At 40.4% G+C, this 18,357-nt stretch overlaps 1 protein-coding gene across 1 annotated transcript in view; it reads right to left on the reverse strand.

Annotated features, from left to right (window-relative positions):
* The window catches only part of VWA3B (von Willebrand factor A domain containing 3B), a 200,546-nt gene that overhangs the window by 99,998 nt on the left and 82,191 nt on the right, over window positions 1-18,357 (reverse strand). The window contains 2 exon segments of the mRNA XM_047069178.1: window positions 6,441-6,595; window positions 13,588-13,784. Of these exon segments, the coding sequence (XP_046925134.1) occupies window positions 6,441-6,595; window positions 13,588-13,784 (352 nt within the window).

Genomic DNA, 18,357 nt, shown 5'->3' on the forward strand with positions numbered 1-18,357 from the left:
GAAAGAATGCATTCTGGCCATCTGCAGAGAGTGCCCTAAAGATTTTGGCTCAGTAGGGGCGCCTGGGTGGCTCAGTCAGTTAAGCATCCAGCTTTGGCTCAGGTCATGATCTCATGGTTTGTGAGATCAGCACAGACTCTGTGCTGACAGCTCGGAGCCTGGAGCCTGCTTTGGATTCTGGGTCTCCCTCTCTCTGTGCCCCTCCCTTGCTCTCTCTCTTTCCCTTTCTCTCTCTCAATAAAAGAAATATTAAAAAAAAGATTTTGGCTAAGTAATAATCAGGGCATGCATGTGAAGAGACTACTAAAACCAAGGAATAAATCACCATAAAGGAGTAACTAGATCAGCACCTCAGAGCTTACCCAGGGCTAGTTCATCTTCCAAACAACCTGAGTGGGAAAGGCTCCATAATACATGGGACATCAAGTAGAGTCCTCATAAGGGTATTGCCTTAGTAGTAGGACCAAATTAGCCCCAGACTAAAGGCTGCCCTGGACCTGTTAACATAACTTACAAGCAAGCCCCAGAGGGATCCACGTGAAAGGAACGTAACTGCATCATGGAACATGTATTTTAAAATACAGCAAAATCCAGCACCCAACAATGTAAAATTCAAAATGTCTGCATTTCAGTAAAAAATTATCAGGCATACAAAGAAGCAGGAAAATATGATCTACAACCAGAAGAAAAACAGATAAACAGAAACAGACCCTAAAATAATACAAATGATAGAATTAGCAGAAAAGGATGTTACATAGCCTATTATAAACATAACCCATATTTTCAACAAGGTAAAGTATAAGCAAAATGAGGACAGAAATAGAAAATATAAAAGGGAATTTATAGAGATGCACAATAACCAAAATGAAAAATATACTACATGGTATTAATAGACATCAGACACTAGCAGAAGAAAAGATCAGGGAACATTAAGAAAGACATTGCAATTTAAAATGAAAACAACTGGGGAGCCTGAGTGGCTCAGTCTATAAAGCATCCAACTTTGGCTCAGGTCATGATCTCATGGCTTGTAGATTTCAAGCCCTGCATCAGGCTCTGTGCTGACAACTCAGAGCCTGGAGCCTGCTTTGGATTCTATGTCTCTCTCTCTCTCTCTCTGCCACTCCCCAGCTCACAAACTGTCTGTCTCTCTCTCTCAAAAATAAAAACATTTTTAAAAATAAAAATAATAGGGGCGCCTGGGTGGCGCAGTCGGTTAAGCGTCCGACTTCAGCCAGGTCACGATCTCGCGGTCCGTGAGTTCGAGCCCCGCGTCAGGCTCTGGGCTGATGGCTCAGAGCCTGGAGCCTGTTTCCGATTCTGTGTCTCCCTCTCTCTCTGTCCCTCCCCCGTTCATGCTCTGTCTCTCTCTGTCCCAAAAATAAATAAACGTTGAAAAAAAAAATTTAAAAAAAAAAAAAAATAAAAAAATAAAAATAATAAAATGAAAACAGAGAAAAAAACAAAAAGTAGAGAATAAACAACTCATGGAACAATGTCAAGGAGTCTAACATATATGTAGAAACTAAGAAAAAGGAGAAAGAGGGAAACAGGAAAAATATTTGGACAAATACGGCCAAATGTTTCCAATTTTGATAAAACAATATATGAATATATACAAGAAGCTCAAAGAACCCAAAAAGAAGAAAAATGGAAAAAAAGAAAACCACCAATACACATCATAATATAATTTGAAATCCAATGATAAAGAAAAAAGTCTTAAAAGCATCCAGAGGTGACAAAAAAATAACAGAAGACTTTTCACCATAAATCAAACACACCAAAAGATAATGGAGAAAGATTTTTAAAGTACTGAAATATAAAGTGTAAACCTACAATTCTATATAAAGCAAAACAAAAAATATTCCAAAAACAAAAGGAAATTAAAGAGTTTTTCAGACTAAGACAGCTGAAATAATTCATTATCAACAGACCTGCACTGGGATAAATATAAAGAATAAAGAGGTACGGAAATATCAAATATGTGGATAAATACAAAATACACTAATTCTCATTTTAAATCTATTTATACAAAAATTGATTATTTATAATACATTATGGTTTATAGCATATGTGGAAATATGGTGTAGGACAATAATAGGGGTGCCCGAGTGGTTCAGTCAGTTGAGCATCTAACTCTTGATCTCAGCTCGGGTCTTGATCTCGGGATTCTGAGTTCAGGCCCTGTACTGAGCTCTGCACTAGGCATGAAACCTACTTAAAAAAAGAAAAAAAAGTATAGGACAACAATAGAAAAGACAGAAGAGAGGAATGGAAGTTATAAGATTTTTATGATATAGATGAAGTGAAATAGTATTTGAAGGTAGACTGTGGTAATTTAAAGATGTATACTGTAAATGCTAATGCTGTCACACATACAACAAAACAAAATAAAGAGGTAGAGTTTATAAGCCAAAGGTAGAAATAAAATGGAATCATAAACTCTCCAACAAAAGATGGTAGAAAAAGAGTAAAAAGAGAACAAAGAACAGGTAAGACAAAAAACAAATAGCAAGATCTAGATTTAAATCCAACCAAATAAATAATCACATTAAGGAAATGATCTTAATACTAAAATAAAAGGTAGAGATTAGAAATGACTATTATTAAAATGACAAAAGATAACAAGTGTTGGAGAGGATGTGGAGAAAAGGGAGCCCTTGTACACTGTTGGTGGGACTGTAAATTGGTGCAGCCACCGTGGAAAACACGGAGATTCCTCAAAAATTAAAAAGAGGACTACCATACATTGCAGCAATTCTGCTTCCAGGTATTTATCCAAAAAAGAAAACACTAACTTGAAAAGATATATGCAGCCCCATGTTCACTACAGTATTATTTACAATAGCCAAGATACGGAAACAACCTAAGTGTCCATTGACAGATGAATGGATAAAGAAATTGTGGTATATATATATATACAGTGGAATATTATTCAGCCATAAAAAGAATTAAATCTTGCCATTTTCAATGACATGGATGGACCTTGAAGGCATTCCACTAAGTGAGGTAAGTCAGACAGAGAAAGACAAGTACCATATCATCTCTGTTATATGTGGAATCTAAAAGAAAAACAAAAAACAAGTTTATAGATTCAGAGAACAAAAAGACTGCTGACTCCAAGAGGCAGGGTGGGAAAAATGGGTGAAAGGAACCAACAGATAAAAAGAAACAAACCAGGGGCGCCTGGGTGGCGCAGTCGGTTGAGCGTCCGACTTCAGCCAGGTCACGATCTCGCGGTCCGTGAGTTCGAGCCCCGCGTCAGGCTCTGGGCTGATGGCTCAGAGCCTGGAACCTGTTTCCGATTCTGTGTCTCCCTCTCTCTCTGCCCCTCCCCCATTCATGCTCTGTCTCTCTCTGTCCCCCCAAAAATAAATAAACATTGAAAAAAAAAATTAAAAAAAAAACAACAAACAAACAAACAAAAAACCCAACCAGAGTTTGGGGAGGAGATAAATGGAAGATTTTAGGATTTTTTTTCTTTATCTCTAATATTTAAAATTTTGTGATGATGTATGCTGAATAGGTCTTTTTACTCATTTTCTGGACATTCCTTGCAACTTTCTTTCAGTTTGGAACTACATGTCTCTCAGTTCTGAAATTTTTTGTGAGATTTCCCCTTCATTTTATATATGTCTATAAGCTGTCTATTTGTAGGTACACATGTATGTTAACCTCAACCACAGGATGCTTGTGTTGCTTTCTGAGAGACTGCCTTCATCTTCCAGCTCTCCCATTGAATCATTTATTTTGGCTATCATATTTTGAAGAGCTCTTGTAATTCTTAATATCTATATGTATGTATAACAGTATTTTCCAACTTTCTGAGTGCAATATTTTCTGTCTTTCTGAGAATATTAATATGTTGGTTTTCTCCGAAGTTTTATTTTTGTTTTTTGTTTTTGTTTTTTACTCCCTGTATTATGTATTATCTTAGTCTCTTTGTCTATTTGTTTTGGAGAACAATATGGAGTTAAAAGGCCAAGATAGATTGGATTTAAAAAACAATACCCATATATATTCCAAGAAACCTATTTTGATATAAGACACAAACAAGTAAAGGTAAAAAGATAGAAAAAAGAGAACCCATGCAAAAAAATGATCAAAACACACTGGAGCTAAAAAAAAAAAAGAGGTTAGAGTGGGAGAGAGCCAAAGCATAAGAGACTCTTAAAAACTGAGAACTGAGGGTTGATGGGGGGTGGGAGGGAGGGGAGGGTGGGTGACGGGTATTGAGGAGGGCACCTGTTGGGATGAGCACTGGTGATGTATGGAAACCAATTTGACAATAAATTTCATATATTAAAAAAAAAAACACTGGAGCAGCTCTATTGATACTGGACAAAGCAGATTTCAGAAAAAGGAATACTGCCAGAGATAAAAAGGGACACTTAATAATATTAAAGGAATTCATTCATCAAGAGGACATAACAACCCTAACTGTACATACACCTACTAATAGTTTCAAAATACATGAAGGAAAAAATGACAGAATTGAAAAAAGAATAGGCAAATCCATAACTATAGCTAGAGATTTCAGTGCTCTTCTCTCAACAATTTGTAGAACAATTTAAATAAAAAAGTCAGTAATGATATGGAAGACTGAAACAACTCTATCAATCAACTTGAACTGAGATATTTATAGTATATTCCACCCAACAAAAGCAAAATATGTAGTTTTTCTTCATATCCTGGGCAACAAAATAGGTCTCAATAAACTTATAAGAACTAAAGCCATACAGTATCCCTCCGTCCATACTGCAATTAAAAGCTATCAGGAAAATCCACAAATACTTGAAAAGTAAACAACATATTTCTAAATAACCTTTGTTCAAAGAAGAATTATAAGGGAAATTTGCAAAATATTTTTAAGTGAACATAATGAAATACAACATAATGTGAGAGGCAGCTAAAGCAATATCCCAAGAAAATTTAAATGCTTATGTTAGAAAGAAAGTTCTCAAATCAGTGATCTAAGCATCCATCTTAAGAAACTTAAAAGTAAGGAGAAAGAAGGAAATAATAAAGAGTAGAAATCAATGGCACCAAAAGGAGAAAACCATACAGAGAAAAAAACCCCACTGATACCAAAACCTGATTTTTTGAAAAGATCAATAAAATGGATAATCTCCAACCAGGCTTAAAATAAAGATAATATAAATTACTAATATCAGTTCTATGTGTATGTGAAGAAATGGAATACATAATTAAAAACCTTCCTACAAAGAAAAACTACACGCCCAGATTGTTTCAGTAGTGAATTCTACATACATTTAAGGGAGAGATGATACCAACTCTCCACAAAGACTTCTGGAGAATAGAAAAGAGGAGAGAAGTTCCCAACAACCCCTAACACTTGGTGGGTGGAAAAGGACAAATAGATCTGGCAGGTACCAAGTGGAGTGTCTTAAACAGCATCCTTTTTCCCCAGACCTGAAGTCCAAACTACTTTCCCCAAAAGTCAACCCCAAAACAATAAACAGAAGACTCCAGACACAAGGATTACTTGTTCTAAGTTACCCACTGCCAGGTGGGTTTTAAGAAACTGGGGCTCTGAAGAGTTAATATGAGGCGAACAGTTGTCTGCAGCTTGTGATTTTATAGCAGAAAACATAGAAGGATGGAAAGAACTCTCATTTTCAAGTGGTTACTGCCCACTGAGTACTAGTCTATACTCTATAATCCATAGGGCATATTTGTAAATGGCATTATCATTCCCACTTTATAAATGAAGAAACCAATGCACAAAGACATTAACTAACTTGCCCAGGGTCACACAGAAAGTGGCAGAGCTGGTATTATAATCCAGCTCCATCTGACCTCAGAGGCCATGCACCTAAATGGATTTGGTCTTTGTGGTCTAAAGCTGTCCTCTGGCATCAGGGAGGTGAAAGCATTAAGGTAGATCATCCCCATGGGACTGATGCTGAGGTCACAGCATTAGTACCTCAGATGCATTAGCACTGGCAGATTTTAAGAACCAGCAAGGTTGACAAGGACCACATGAAGTTATTTTTAGCTGAATATACATTATTCCATTGTATTAAAATACTCCACAACATTGTTAACAGTTGCCTTGAAATGTAATATACAAGTACAGAGGACAGGTGTAATACAATTTGCAATATGTTCGTGGCCCACAAAAAATGCAAGACATGAGCAGAAGCATTCCTTAGTCTCCTATAGTGTACAACCAACATAATGACATATTTCTTTGCTGTCTTTTTTAAAAAGTCTGCTTGGAATCAAAGCAGCTTGGAATCTGGATCCAAACATTCCCCTTTATTACAAACAAAAAGCCACGAGCAAACCATCAGATGGCAACCCTGACATAACAATGTTAATTGGCTGTTTTTTGTGGTTAAGCATTTACAGAGAAGTCACAGATTTTAGTTTCAAGGGAAACTAGACCACTTGTACCCTCCTGCAAATTTACCAACCTCTTCTGAATCTGAGCAAGGACTGTGTGGATTCTCTCATTGTACCAGGTACACTTCTCTTTGGTAATGCAGACGTGGACCAAGCTCCCATCCTTCCAGGGTGCATGGACAAATCTGCTGCAGTATTTCGCATGGACTGTCTTCTTGTTGGTCTCCTAAATAAAGGACAAAGTACAGAAGCCATTCAGACCATTCAAAGAAGAAATCTCCAGATGGCACCCCATCTCTGCCTTATTTATACAGCTCCTAGCACTCACTTCCATGGTAAAATCATTCAACTGCTGGTTCAACCAACATGTACTGGGGCCTGCTCTATATGGAGCCCTGTGCCAGATGTCATGAATGATAGTCAGAAAAACATGTGCAATCTCATCTGTGCCCCAGAGAAGATAATGTTTCCAGCAGGGAGACACTGTATGCACATGCTCACACGCATGCACCCACACACAGAAAGTTAGGAAGGCAGAGCACTAGACACCCAGCACCTGGTGCTAGGTTGAGACAATAATAACTGGGCAATCTGACAACAGAATAAAGAGTTCTCAAGGACTAGAGGGTCAGTAGGACTCTCTGGAGGAGGTGGGACTTAAGATTCACACACAAAAAATCTTTCCATTATTACTCCCAGCCCCAAATGAAGAAAAGTAGCCAAGAAACCCATTCTACACCTAGCATCCTCTACTGGTACATACAAAACTGGTCTGAGGACAATGGCTTCCCACACATAGAGCTCACTCAACTGATTTATGAATTTATCAAGCACAACTCCATGTCACCAGCAATACAATCTTCTAGGCAGCAGCACTAGAAACCATAAACAAAGACCAAAATTCCTGCCTTCATGGAGCTCACATTACAGGGAAAGAGCTAGATAATAAACAATCATACAGCAGGTCAGATGGTGATAAATGCTATAGAGAAAAATAAGGAAGGAGAATAAAGAACAGGGGATGGGAGGGGATGGAGAAGGTTTTTTTTTTAAGTTTATTTATTTCAAGAGAGACGGAGAGAGTGTAACCAGAGGCAGGGAAGAGAGAGAGAGAGAGAGAGAGAGAGAGAGAGAGAGAGAGAGAAGAAGAGAAAGAAAGAAAGAAAGAAAGAAAGAAAGAAAGAAAGAAAGAAAGAAAGAAAGAAAGAGAAAGAGAGAAAGAGAGAGATAAAGAAATCCCAAGCAGACCATGCATTGCCAGCAAAGAGGCCGACATGGAACTCGAACCCGTGAAACTGTGAGATCATGACCTGAGTCAAAATCAAGAGTTGGACACTTAACTGACTAAGCCACCCAGGCGCTCCAAAGAAGTTAAAACCTAAAAAAAAAAGAAAGCCTTAAACAGAAGGTAAAATATGAGCAAAGACCAGCAGGAACAAAAAGTGTGGCCATATGGAGATCTGGGGGAAGCTTGAGGACTCAGCAAGTGCCAAACCCTGTGGTAAGAGTAAGTGTGTGCCTAGCATGTCTGTAGAATTTTAGGAAGGCTGGTGTAGTCCAAACAGAGTGAGCAAGGGTAAGGGGTGAGATGATGCTAGGGCAATGTGAGGAAGAGAGCCAGATGCAGACTCCGTAAAGCCTACTGGCTAATGGAAGTGACTCTGGCTTCTCCTCTGAGTGAAAAAGGAACTATCCAAGAACTTTAACATGATAAGAGACAAATTTTTTTAATTAAGATATAATGGACATATAACATTATATTATGTATACAATATGATTTGATATATGGATATATTACAAAATGATTACCACAATAAATAAGTAATGCCCATCACCACACATAGTTACAGATTTTTTCTTGTGATCTATTTTAAGATCTACTCTCTTAGAGAAGTGACAGAATTCATAGTTTTAAGTTTTATTTACAATTTTAAAATTTAATTTATAAAAATATCATTTTGAAGGTTACTCTGGCTACTCTGTTGAGAACAGACCATAGAGGGTCAAGGACAGAAGCAGGTCCATACCAGGGTAGTATCAGACGTGGCGAGAAGTGGTTGGATTCTGAGTTACAGACATATTATGAAGACGGAACTGACAGCATTTAATGAGAGGTCAGATGTGGGTGTGGGAGAAAAGAGAGCAGTTTGGGATGACACTACGGTTTTCAGCCCACAGAACTACAAAAATGGAGTTGCAATGAATTTATGGGAGGAAGATTATGGGAAGAGTAGCCTTGAATGGGAAAATCTGAATCTGGTGTCTGATGTACTAGGTTCAAGGTGCCTATCAGACATCCCATTGACATGGCAAGTAGCCAGGTGGAGATAAGGGAAGGACTCAGGGCTGGAGATTTAAATGTGGAAGTCACCAGCATGCACACAGTATTAAAAGCCACAGGACTTGATGAGATCATGTAGAGAATGGGTACAGAGAGAGAAGAGGTCCAAGGACCGCACTTTGAGGCCCTCTGGCATTTAGAGGCTGGGAACATGGGAAAGAAGTAACAAAGAACACTAACAAAGAATAGCCAGTGAAGTAAGAGGAAAACAGGACAGTGTTTTCTGCAAGCAAATGAATTTCAAGGAAGTAACCAACTATATGAAATGTTGATAGTAGGTCAAGTAAGAGTGGGACTGAGAACTGACCCCTGGATTTAGCAATACATGTATCCCTGGAAAGAGAGGGTTTTGGTGGAGAGAGGGCCTTGCTGAAGTGGAGTGCATTCAAGAGGGCACGGGAGAATTGCCAAGACTAGAGAAAGGGAACATATACAACTCTTGAGGAGTTGGATTCTACAAAGGAACAGAGAAATGAGGCAAATGAGGCAGAAGCAGAGGCAAGTATGGGGATCAAAATCCTATATTTTTAAGATGAGAGAAAGAACACCATATTTGTGTGCTGATAGGAAAGATGCAGAAATAAGGGTAATAATGATGATACAGAATAGAAAGGGGGCAAATGAGTAAATGGCAAATAGGGATCAGTGCACACATGGAAGGGTTGACCATAGACAGAAGTGAGGACAATTTAGCCATCCTGGAAGTAATATGGGTAGAAAACACAGGCACAAATGCTGGGGATTTGTAGATAAGAAGTGGATGTTTATGAATATTCATTCCAATGTTCAATGAAATGGGAAGCAAGGTCACTAGCTTAGAGTAAGCAAAGAGGAGATGGTGTTTGAAGTTTGAGGAAAAAAGAATAGACATCTTGGAGAATGAGCATCTGAGTGGATTGGAAAACTACAGGAGGTGGACAGCACAAGAGATCCATGAGGTTCTTCATGGAGAGATTCATGAAGTTAGAGGTCATGAATTTAAAGGGAAGCCAGGTACTGTGGCTATGTGCTTTTCTCTGGTTTCTTCTGCTGCAGTCAGATGCACAGCTATAATGCAGAAAAGGCAGAGAGGTGGATTTAACCAGGGTTGGGGTTTTGCCAGATGAGAATAATAATTTAAGAGAGGAAAAGTAGCTGAGCAGGTACAAGAGGGACAAAAGGATAGAGAGAACAGACAACAGGGAGTAGAAATAACAAATTATATAATCCCAGTGAGTTGAAAGATTGGAATTAGGTAGTAGAGGAAATGACCTTAAAAAAAGAGGTCAAAAAGTGGGACCTTTGGAACTGATTTATGTGGGTTATGATGGAAGAGTTATTTGTAATGACAAGGTCAAGGGGATGCCTATGGCAGGATTGGTAGAGATGGGGTGGAGGAGAAAGTCACCAGAAAAGAGGAGGTCAGAGAAATGAAAGGCCAGGGTGTGAGAAGGGTCATTTTCATGGGATTAACATTAAAAAATGGTTGGATCCAGTGACAGCAAGTCACAAGCTACAATCTTCAATTAATGATGGGGGTAACCTGGGAGTCAGAAAATGTCAGCCATAGGAAGTGTCATGGGTGGTACATTCTGATGACATAGGAAGACAGAGGGAGAATGGTCAAGAAACAGCAACAAGGAATAAGGAAGGACAGCACCCACCTCTCCCACCCACAGGTCCAAGGAGAATGGGAGAGAAACCAGGGTCCTCGAGAAAAAACCCAGACAAGCAGGCAAAGAGAACACTGCAGAGCACTTGACACTACAGTGGGTGTACTGATATCTTCTAGTTCCATGGGGCACAGTGGAGGGAATTTAGGAGTTAGGGAGGAATGGAGGAAACTCAGAGATGGGAATGAGGATTGAGAAGTCTGGTGGTGAATGATATGAACATGGATGAAGGGCATGATGAGATCAGTCTTGATGTTCCCAAGACAGGCAGACAGGGGAACCACATGTCAACCACAACATAAGGATGGAAGGAGAAAGATGTCCTCTCTCTCATTCTCACCATGTTCTTATCCCTCAAGAGTTCTCCCTAGTCTCAATCCCAAAACATGGCCTTCTAACTGTGCGTTATGCACTCCCAGATGGAAACACACCAGACCATATGTTACATGAATACGGGTGTCAGACAGCAGAGTGTCAGAATGGGAAAAGCACAGTGTAAGGTCCCAGCAGATAGTTCAAACCCTGCCATCTCATGATATAACCTCTCAGAGGCCTTGTGACTTTGTCTTCTCACGTGTGCTATGAGAGCACAAATACTCACCTTGCATATAAAGCCCACAGGCATTCCATAAATGCTCATTTCTGATTCACAGTGTTTGTAATTAAAAAAAAAAAAAGAAAAAGAAAGAAGGTAACCTCTACTGGGCATCTCCTAAGTGCCAAGCACTGTACTCAGACATGCATTTTTTAGTTTGGACTTTACACTACTCATTTACAGAGGTGGAGAGTAAGACTTAAAGTGTTAAATTATTTGCTCAACATCTCTAAATTAGTAACTGGAGAAGTAGCATTTACAGGCAGGTCTTCCTACTCCAAGTCCAGACCACATGGACCGGTACCTAGTGAAAGCTCAATGAATATCTGTTAGAGGAATGAATGGCAAGACTAGAGTGGGTCTGTGAACATCAAGGCTGGCTTTGTGCACAAACAGCATGAGCAGCCATGAATGCAATGTGATTTAAGGGGTGTCTGAAATCCTCTAATTGGAAATGCATTTTTAAATGTTTGTTTGTTTATTGAGAGAGAGAAAGGGAAAGCATGAGCAGGGGAGGGGCAGAGAGAAAGGGAGACAAAATCCCAAGCAGGCTCCACACTATCAGCACAGAGTTGAACACAGAGCTCGAGTCCCTGAACCACAAGATCATGACCTGAACCAAAATCAAGTCGGTTGCTTAACCAACTGAGACACCCAGGTACCCCTGGAAATGCATTTTGGTCTCCTCCTCCCACCTGTTCATCCATCTTAGAAATACTACATAGCAAGGCCTTTTTAGTCATTTATTTCTCAGTGTAAGCGAGTTTCCTGGATCCGTCCCTACAAACCAGTTTTTATCATTAGAAGTTTAGGGGGTCCTTCCCAGTGGGGGTCTGGGAGAACCCTAAATAGTCAACTTATTCATGGCTTCAGTTACTCCCTACCTCACACACAATTCAATTTTAGGTATAAATCCAGATAGCTTGTGGCCCCAAATACTGAAAATAAAATTGTCCCTTTTCTATCAATATTTGTGGAGATAACTGTACTGTACACTTCTCAACTTCTACTGTATTATTTTTAGCACAAGAAATTTGAGGTAAAATTCCCCATTTATAAGCCAGACTCTTCAACCTGTCCCCATAAGATTTTGTTTAAATTGTCAAGAAAAAATGAGAAATCAGTTTTAGAGAGGACTTGAACATACCACATTGTCACCAGCTCACAGTGAGCTATGTTCAAATTGACATGGATTGATATTTCTAAATATCCAGGGCCTAATGTATTTAAAAAATGAAAATCTACATATGATTAGATTACATACGATAACATATGATTTCCTGAACTAATAACATTACTGAATAATGACTACAAAATCAGAAAACTGTGCCAGGGGAGGAAACCCACAAATGAAATTTCCCTGCAATATGGCAATTACTCCACATTCCAGTGTAGGGGACACAACTCCTGGACACAAGTCTTCTGTCAATTCTGCATTTCTCTCAACCAATTTTTACATTTTCCTCCTTGTAGTTCACTGTAAACACACGGCACTAAGAAGGCTAAAACACCACATTGTGTGGTTAATGTAGCCCCCACGGAAAAAGCCCTTCCTCAGGAGGACGCACAGAACCCAGTGGCCAGCCAGCCTAAAGGAGTGGCAAAGACACTGGGGTTTTACCTCTATAGGATGGACAGACATCTCAGTGATCATGACATTGAATCAGAGCCTTAGAGAATACATAAAGTGACAGTACATTGGAGGACCTTGATTTCCTCTCCAGTGGTCTCTCCTGGGCTGCCGTTACTGGCACATCTGCTTTGTTGCTCACATTTTGATTTTCACTTCAGAGTATGGGCCTTTACTATCTTCTAAAAGAGTTTTCCTTCAGTTTTACAAATTTGGAATATTCATTTTATCCTGATTTTCTGTTTCCTATTGTGATACTTTTTAGTCTTTCCATAATTCTAAACTTCTGACCATCTTCTGGGTACTGTCTACACATCAGTGTTTTGCAGAGTGTGGACCCTGGACCAGTAGCTTCAGCATCATCTGGGCCCTCCCTCAAACTCACTGACTCAAGCATGCTGAAGTTTAGGAACCTAATTATCCTTTGATTGTGAACCAGAGTCAAGCATTTTGAGAAGCTATGTTCCTTCCAGAGCCATTGACACAATGGAACCACCTTTTGAAAGTTTTCAATATACACCTGTCCAGTGCCATAATCTCTTAAGAGAATTTCTTTTTATACTTATGGGGAATGCACTAAATACTGGCTGGTAGCCACTAGACTAATATATCTTTAAGAGAGTGACAATATAAGAGGACCATAGAAATCCCTGCTTTGGGCATTTTCACCATCCAATTCACCAATAAAAGGTGAATAACTGACAAGGTTGAATAATTCTGAGACTCATAATGCCAGCTCCTGGCTTATGTACCATTATTGTGTAATCTATTTATATTCAGAAACCATTCCCAGACATGGTCTCCACATCCCCAAGTGGTGTTCAGTGAAGTGTAACATGGGAAGCACAAAGCCATCTTCCTTCGTGGAAACCCAAGCTGGTTTCCCTCCATGCTGCCTTTCAACCTTGGTCTTGCCCTGGGTTCTAGTCTGAGGGGGGCCTCACCCATCCAGGGCACCAAAGGAAGCCCATAGCCATGCCCAGGAGTTCACTTCACTTACCGCACTAGTCTGCACAGACTCATTTCCTGGTTTGGCTTTTACATCAACGACTCCATCAGCATGGCGGAAGGAGCAGTCAGCAAGGACGTCATAAAAGGACAGCCCCTGGGCTTTCAAGCCATATTTCTGTAGCCACTTCTTGGAGTCCCAGGTGTTCTCTGGATTTGATTCATTCTCTACAGAGGTTGCTCCTGATTCTATTTGTGGAATTACAGTTCATCAGTGCCATTCATATTTTGCAAGCCATTTATACTTCACCCCCAACTTAATATTTAGCAAGCGGGAACATATTTTGTTAGGTCACATTCATTTCAGGAAGCATGCTTTCTAAACAGGACTGGCAAAGAATTAGTTCACCAGACTGGAAGGCAGGGATCTGCTACTTTTCATCTCATTTCTTCCTTTACCTAAGTTGCCTACCCCATGCGTATGGGAGATGGCTGGCAGACCAAGGCCATGTGTCAGGAGAGCATTAAACTTGGGGTCAGAAGCTCTGGGTTCAAGTCATGGCTCCACCACTTACTAGCTCGGGCAAATTGCTCAGACTTGGATGAATCACTGCACTTAACCTCTCTGAGCTTCCACAGAATTGCTTACCTGCAGATCGAAGATAGCATCTGTTTGGCCTTCCTAAATGTGTTGAAGCGATTCAAGAGAAAAGTTACGCGAAAGTGCTTTTTGATGAGTGGGGGTGAGAATTAGGGGTATGTAACCTGTGTTGAGGTAGAAGTCAGTCAACCACAGAAGGCTGGAAGCCTGCCTCTCAGGAGCTCCCCTATTAACTTTGGCGAATGTATTCTGATTCAGAGCCTGGGCCTCAAGTCAGCAGGCTGAGAAACCTCATATAGTCAGCTCAGGCACCTATAGCTATATCTATAACTCACCCTAGTCAGGCTCACAGGTTAAAGTATAATCCAGAAAGCTAATTGCCCAAATATCCCCAGCCTTAGCACATTCCTTTGCCATTTTCCAAAGATTATCTATACTCTTTAAGTGGGGGGTGGGGGGTGCTCTGTTAGCTGGTCAGAACACCATACAACAGAAAAGTATTCATCCAGGTGGCTCAAACTACTAGTGCCACCTAAAGGAGACAGGAGTATCTGGGGGTGGGCAAATCTGAAGCTGAGAAGGAGGCACTCGTTTCTGGAGCAGGCTTGCACTAGCCAATGGAAGCTAAATGTACACCTCTTCTCCCAACTCCATGCTCCCTAGAAGTACACTAGTAGGAAAAAATTGACCATGCTGGAAGTATTTACAGAATCTGGAAATCAGAGCTTTTTTATTCCAGGGAGTGCACTGGCAAACATTTACCTGCCTGCCACTGGAAGGAAGGCAGAAAGGACTAGCTCTTAGCCCCATTGAGACCAGCAGAGCCCTAGGAGGTACCAGGAGGGGGTGCTGGGCAAAGAAGTAGTTTTTTATAACATGTACCACTGCATATTAGGTCTACTAGCCCTAAAAGTTTACTTGCACTTAGATAAGTGGTTTTCAACCCTGCAGAGTGGAATCCTCTGAGTTCTGTACTGATACCTGAGCCCTACCCATTAGATTCTGCTTTAATTGGTCTGGATATTGAGATTTTTCAAAGCTCCCATGGTGACTGTACTGTGCAACCAAGCTTTACAACTACTGTCAGGTAGAAAGAGCTTTCTAAATTATGATTTGGTGACTCCACCAGTTATGCTTCTATCAGACATAGATTCAAGGTCAAGGACACTTTTAATGAAAAAGAAGCACTCAATATTAGTGCAACAAAATATTACCCATACTTATCCATTATTATATTTAAGGGAATATAAAATTAGAATAGCATTTGATGAAATAAAACACTTTAGAGACAACTGTTTCTCAATAGTATGTAAAGGATCTGCCAAGTAATACTATATGTGAGCCATGTCCTCAGATTTTAATAGAACACCTTATAAATAATGCGCTTAAACCCTCTAGAACCAGACTTTCTCAAAGAAGTTTGATTTTGGCTTTTGAACTTTAAACCAATCTGGCACCAAAAGCCCCTTTGCACATTGTCCCCAGTTACCAGCAGTTGGTTTCTATGTGATTCACAAAGTATCTTCATACCCTGTCCAGGGAACTCAAATCAGAGGTTCCCCAGAGCTTCTCATCCCCAAGGCTCTCCTGTTTTCCTGCATCTCAGGGAAACAGCAAAGAGAACAGAGCCATTTTTGTCAGTGGGATCAGTCTCCTTGGAGAAACCTTTTGAGTGACTATTTTTCCACAGTTATTGTTAATTACATTCTAAGCCTTTGTCTCCTCTTTCTTCCTACTTTATTCTCCTTCCTTCTTTCTGATTAACAGGTGTAGTAGGAAATAAAATTTTCATTCAGTTATGTCCATAGATAGCAACACATAAATTAGCACATATTTCTGCTGTTTTGGGGTTGTCTTCTCTTTTTCAAAGTTTATTCAGAGAGAGAGAGAGAGAGAGAGAGAGAGAGAGAGAGAGAGAAATCCCAATCAGACTCTCAGCTGTCAGCACAGACCCCAATGCAGGGCTCAAACCCGAGAACTACAAGATCACGATCTGAGCTGAGATCATGATCTGAGCTGAAATCAAGAGTTGGACGCTTAACTGACTGAGCCACCCAGTTGCCCCAAGGGGTTGCCTTCTTTTAAAAAGACAAGAGCCTTTTCTCAATTATAAATTCAAGCTTACCATAAAAGGACTTCCTAAAAATACATCAAACCAGTAAGGGATTTTAAAGAGCCAGAGACTAACTTTTGACTCTAAGCTTCACCCAGGAACAGGCGGTACAGTCACTTTGATGGGGACTCAAGGAAAACTCCAAAGCAACTTGAACTTCATAAAGGAAAGAAGGGGCAGCCAGGCATGCAAAAACAAAGAGCCTAGGTGCTCCAATGATGAAGAAAGGAGAAAAAGGGGGTAAATCTTTCCACTTTCAGTGCTAATTACACTAATTAGTGGGTGAGCCTCATCTTCCCCAGATGGGAAGGGGAAGGGCATTATCCATTCATTAGAGTCACTTACTAGAGAGTTCTTTCCATTCCCCTGCAGTTATCTTAATTAAAAGTGTTACATAAATTCTCACCCACAGAGCTTAGGATAATACTTTCATTTATTAGAGCTGTGAGCTCACAGCTCATCCTATTCCATGTGACAGATTGCTAAAGATTTTCTCTCAGTTACTTGCAGGAGAAGCAGCACATGACAGACCATATCTATGCCATCTATAATGTGCCTGGTCCTCTCCATCCTACTTGTCGATCTCAAAACATGTTTTAATGAGCAGGATCTACTGGCCAGTACTTTTGAAACATCACTAGCCAGGGTTACATCAAAAAGACAAAATGGGTACCATTTATCTGTGCCCCTTCCTCCCCACAAGGTGTAGTCCTGTAGTGGCTCATGGCCATCAAGGATTTATCACCATCATAACTGCTCTCCTTATGGTGATGGTTATCCTAATGTGTGAACTTCGCAGGGCCATGGTACCCAGATATTTGGTCAAAGATTACTCTAGATGTTTCAATGAAAGTATTTTTAGGTGAGATTAACATTTTAATGTTTATTTATTTTTGAGTGAGAGAGACACAGAGTGTGAGCAGGAGAGGGTCAGAGAGAGAGAGGGAGACACAGAAGCCAAAGCAGGCTCCAGCCTCTGAGCTATCAGCACAGTGCCTGATGCGGGGCTCGAACTCACAAATGGTGAGATCAGACCTGAGCCGAAGTGAGACACTTAACCAACTGAGCCACCCAGGTGCCCTGAGATTAACATTTTAATCAGTAGACTTTGGGTAAAACAGATTACCCTCCATATCATGAGAGGGCCATCTCCATTCAGTTGAAGGCCTTTAATAGGAAAGAGACTGAAGTCCCCTGAGGAAGGGGAATTCTGACAGCAGACTGCCTTGGGACCTGAAATGCAAAACCAGCTCATGAGGGTGGGTGGCCTGTCTGGTCTGTCCTGCAATTTGGACTTTCTAGCTTCCATACTCATTCAAGTCAATTCCTTGAATCTCCCTCAATCTCTATCTCAACCTCTTTTTGTATATACATGCACACATGCACACACAAATGCGCACACACACTACATACACACACACATCCTATTGGTTCTGTTTCTGTGCAGATCCCTGACTGATATGCTCATCCTCCTCCACTGAAGAGGACTTGTCCAGCACCACATTCCTGCCATGCAAGGTTCATGTGCCTTTCAAGCAAACCATCAGCTAATGAATAAACTAGAGCTCTAGATCTGACACCGACCTCTGAGAGCATCAAGTTCAGTGTTTCTCGCACTATGGTCCACAAACACTATTTACCCTGCATGTCGGTGGCTATCACTCAGAAAGAGGTTTCTTAGCAAAAAGTTTAGGGAGTTTGAAAATAAAGTTTCAATCAGTTCTTCATCACAGGACTTGTATGAGCCTTTGTTACAGGAATCAGCAGTGGGCCTCACCATGGGTAGAGACATAAATAGTATTTCCTACAGTTATTTGGTCCCAGAACCCTTTCTGCATAGAACATTTGGGAGGGCTTATATTTGACAGACCACAGTTTGGTACACACTTCCCAGCATCCCTATTATCATGAGTGTCATGAGACACTAAGCCAACACTTGGCTGCCCCATGGGAAGTGGCATTGGCAAAGGATGCTGTGAATTAGTTGAAAAGGAAAGGTTCAGAAGAAGCTGAAAGCGATGTTCAACAGAAACAAGGAAAGGAGGGGGACAGGCAGGGAATGAAGGAAGGAATTATGAACAGCTGGGAGGGAGGGAAGAAGAAAGGTG

Source organism: Lynx rufus, unplaced genomic scaffold, assembly GCF_022079265.1.
Source record: "Lynx rufus isolate CCGP_SWC_20201006 ecotype Redwood Valley unplaced genomic scaffold, mLynRuf1.p SCAF_8, whole genome shotgun sequence".
NCBI classification, from domain to species: domain Eukaryota; kingdom Metazoa; phylum Chordata; class Mammalia; order Carnivora; family Felidae; genus Lynx; species Lynx rufus.